Source organism: Gekko japonicus, unplaced genomic scaffold (assembly GCF_001447785.1).
Source record: "Gekko japonicus isolate JY-2015 unplaced genomic scaffold, Gekko_japonicus_V1.1 scaffold6341, whole genome shotgun sequence".
NCBI classification, from domain to species: domain Eukaryota; kingdom Metazoa; phylum Chordata; class Lepidosauria; order Squamata; family Gekkonidae; genus Gekko; species Gekko japonicus.
In genome coordinates, this window is record NW_015161612.1 from 27,123 (window position 1) to 31,252 (window position 4,130).

The 4,130-nt window shown below is 52.2% G+C and overlaps 1 protein-coding gene across 1 annotated transcript in view; it reads right to left on the reverse strand.

The window, feature by feature from the left end:
- LOC107125877 (gastrula zinc finger protein XlCGF17.1-like) overlaps positions 1–2,321 on the reverse strand; it is a gene marked incomplete at its 3' end in the record, with an annotated part of 18,663 nt that extends 16,342 nt beyond the window's left edge. The window contains exon 1 of the mRNA XM_015429339.1: positions 2,223–2,321. Coding sequence (XP_015284825.1) covers positions 2,223–2,321 — 99 coding nt within the window. The remainder of the gene's footprint in view (positions 1–2,222) is intronic.
- Between the last annotated feature and the right edge of the window lie 1,809 nt (positions 2,322–4,130).

The following is a 4,130-nucleotide window of genomic DNA, read 5'->3' on the forward strand; positions in this document are numbered from 1 at the left end:
TAATTCATTTAAGTTGCACATTTATTATTTATTTATTTAGGGATTTATGTCCCGCCCTACCCATACGGCCCAGGGCAGCAAACAGGCGGCAATGCCGAGAATAAAACATAGATTACATTAAAACCTCAATAAATACAAACTAAAATGGTGCTCTACAGTACATTTTAAGAGTTCAGGATGGTCGATGTCCCTCACTGGCGGCCGATGGTATAAAAGCCGGAGCGCTAGAGTGATGTTCCTCATTCTGGGCGACGTCTGCCCCTGCCTAGAGCCAGGTAGATGGTAAATCAAGCCACGGTGGTGGTATAGTGGCGGCGGTGGCTCCTACTCAAAAGCCTGGCGGAAGAGCTCCGTCTTGCAGGCCCTGCGGAACTGTACAAGGTCCCGCAGGGCCCGGATCTCCGCCAGGAGCTCATTCCACCAGGTACGAGCCGCCACCGAAAAAGCCCTGGCTGTGGTTAGGGCAAGCTTAATGTCCCGGGGGCCTGGAACCTCGAGGAGGTCCAGACTCCCCGATCGCAGCGCTCTCGGGGGAACATACGGGAAGAGGCGGTCCCTAAGGTAGGCTGGACCCTGGCCATTCAGGGCTTTAAAGGTGAGAACCAGCACTTTGAAACGAATCCGGTATGCTATAGGCAGCCAGTGCAGCGCTTGCAGCACCGGCCGGATGTGGTCCCTCCTTGAGAGACCCATCAGCAGCCTGGCTGCAGCATTCTGCACTAGCTGCAGCTTCCGGATTTGCAACAAAGGCAGCCCCAAGTAGAGAGCGTTACAGTAGTCTAGCCTCGAGGTGACCGTCTATTAGTAGTTTAGTATTTAATTTCTTAATTTCTTAATTCAGCAGAGTTAGCAGAGTAAAAATGAGTCTGAGTCCATGGTAGTTTAAAATATAAAAGTTTACTATCAACCTAACAAGGGTAGGGTAAACTTGAAACTTCCAACACCGTCGCGTGGATCACAGTGGCCAGGTCCTCGCGGCTGAGGTAGGGGACCAACTGCCAGGCCAGCCGTAGATGGTAAAAGGCTGACCTAGCAGTGGCTGCCACCTGGGCCTCCATTGTTAACGAAGAGTCCAGGACCACTCCTAAACTCCTAACCTCCCGCACAGGCACCAAAGGCACCCCGCCGAAGGTCGGGAGAAGGAGTCCTAACTCAGGACCTCCGTCTTTGCCGGGTTTAATTTCAACCGACTCAGCCTAAGCCAACCAGCCACGACTTGTAACGCCTGAGAAAGGTCATCGGGACCAGAGTCCGAACGGCCGTCCAACATCAGATAGAGCTGGGTGTCATCACCATACCTCCGGACAAGCCCATACCTCCGGACAATCTGGGCGAGGGGGCGCATGTAGATGTTAAATAACATTGGGGACAACACGGCTCCTTGGGGCACTCCACACTCAAGGGGGTGCCTTCGGGACTGCTGGATCCCCATTGCCACCCTCTGTCCCCGACCTTGGAGAAAGGAGACGAGCCATTGAAGGGCAAGCCCCTGAATCCCCACGTTGGTGAGGCGGCGGGCCAGCAACTGGTGGTCGCGGCGCCTGGGAGCGATCACATTGATGGCTGAGGAGAGTCTGGAGTTCCAATCCTCCACCAGCTCATCTAACGAGCCGCCAGGGGGCCTTGGATCCCGCAGAGCCATCTGGAGCCACATGGGGTCCATTTGGCTCCGCGGGCGAGCCAAAATCAGCTCACCACCTAAACAGGGTCGGGGTGGGACATTCAGACGGGCCCTCAGGACATGGTGGTCCGACCATGGCACTGCCTTAACAGTGATCCGGTCCTCCAAAACTCCCGCTGCAAAGATCAGATCGAGCATGTGACCGGCCCGATGCGTGGGGGCCAAGATGGACTGGCACGACACTAGGTCCACAGCCCGGCTGGACGTCGCATTGTCAGCATGGACGTTGAAGTCACCCAAGACAACAGCCTAGGGTGCTCCAACGCCCAGCCTGATACGGCCTCCAGCAGGGATGGCAGGCTATCGGCCGGAGCGTTAGGTAGTCGGTACACCAGCCAAATAGCCAAACTCTCCTCAGCCTCTAGCAGCAAGCCGACACATTCAATGCTTGCGATCTCCACCTGCGGGAGCGCCCTGAAGGAGTAAGCCTCCCGAATGAAAAACGCCACTCCTCCCCCCGCCCCCTAGTCCATGATTGATGGAGGACCGAGAACCCCGGTGGGGCAAGTTGGGCGAGCGCAACCATCTCGCTCTCCCATACCCAGGTCTTGGTCATGCACGCCAGGTCCACTTGCTGTTCCTGTATGAAGTCCCGAAGGACTTCAACCTTGTTGTTGATCGACCTGGCGTTGCACAACATCAATGCCGGAGGGGGGTTTCTAATCCTGGCCCCACTGCCAGCCCCTCCCGGAGCCCCGTTCCAGCTGCTCGCATGGCCCCCCTTCTGCCTTCTCTCTGCTGGGGCTCTGTTGCTGGCCCAGGGAGGGGACAGGAAAAATAACATACACTGTATACCAATGTATTTGGCTTTGCTCCTGCAGAATGCAGGGGAGGGGTTGGACTAAATGACCCACAAGGTCCCTTCCCACTCCAACATTCTATGATTCTATGAACAACTGTATGACAAAACAGGGCTCTTTATATGCTAAAGAAAGAAAGAACAAACTGTACATCTGTTGGTAATTCCTAGAACAGTAAAGAGGACATCATAGTCATAGAAGCATCCGGTCACAACTGTGTAGATAACTATCAAAGAACAGAGCCCCCTAAAAGAGTGATTAACACATGGGACTCACTGCCACAGGAAGTGGTGGCGGCTACAAGCATGGACGGCTTCAAAAGGGAATTAGATAAGCATATGGAGCAGAGGTCCATCAGTGGCTATTAGCCACAAGGTATAGATAGGGACTCTGGGGCAAGTGATGCTCTGTCTTCTTGGTGCTTGGGGGGGGGCAACAGTGGGAGGGCTTCTAGTGTCCTGGCCCCACTGGTGGACCTCCTGATGGCACCTGGTGTTTTTGGCCACTGTGTGACACAGAGTGTTGGACTGGACGGGCCTTTGGCTTGATCCAACATTGGCCTTTCTTATCCTCGGGATGGGTCGCAGGATGGAAGGACGCCGAGCCGCTCTGTTTCTCCGCGTCCTTCCCTTTACACTCTGCCGTGACCCACCGCCATATTTCCCTCTCCCCAAGAGCACTGGAATAGATTGCCCCAGCACTGAATAACTGGTGGGCTCCGTAAAAACTTCAGACCGCCAGCTAATAAAGCTAAGCAGTAATCAACCCAATAGCTGCAATATGAAAACAGTTAAGTGCTATGCAAGGTAAAACAAGTTCCTAAAACCCAGATCCGGGAACTACCCCAGTAGCTAATTAAGACCCCAGCAATCATTCCCAGCAACCACATACACTCATACACTCGCATACACACTCACACTACAGTAGGCCCGCTAGTTCTAGCTCAACAATCTCCACAGGTTCCGGTAAGCTGGCCGCGTTCTTCGCATTGGTGGTAGTTCCGCGCTTCCGGCACTAGAGGGCTCCGGCGAAGGTAAATATTCTACCGTCCTGCCATCATTTTGTTTAATTAATACACTTCCAAAGCTCTATTATAGGTTTTCCTCAATCCTTCTATTATGGCCACTTTCATTTCTATCTACTGCAAACCACACCTGACACTAAGATCGAGTTTGCCGATCGCGTACCTGATGTTTCTTGTTGAAATAGATGTTTTAAATGTGAGCTCGGCTGGCTTTTGGAGATTTGGTTGCTTGGTTTAAACTTCCGAGGTTGGGAAACTCAGCAGTGTTTGCATTTCTATGTGTCAGTGGCTCGAAGTTGAGTGGGGAAAGGTGCTAGACCACTGATGGCGAACCTTTTAGAGATTGAGTGCCCAAACTGTAACCCAAAACCAACTTATTTATCGAAAAGTGCCAACACAGCAATTTAACCTAAATACTGAGATTTTACTTTAGAAAAACAACTCATACATTTATTTAAGATGATCAAAACAAAGTAAGGAAAGCAATCCCAAATGATTTCATTTACTTAAAATTATTTGGCAGAGAATTCAACACTTTAATGATGGTCTGGGCCTTGCTGGGGAGATGCCAGATGAGCCCACAAAGAGGGCTCTGCGTGCCACTTCTGGCACCTGTGCCATAGGT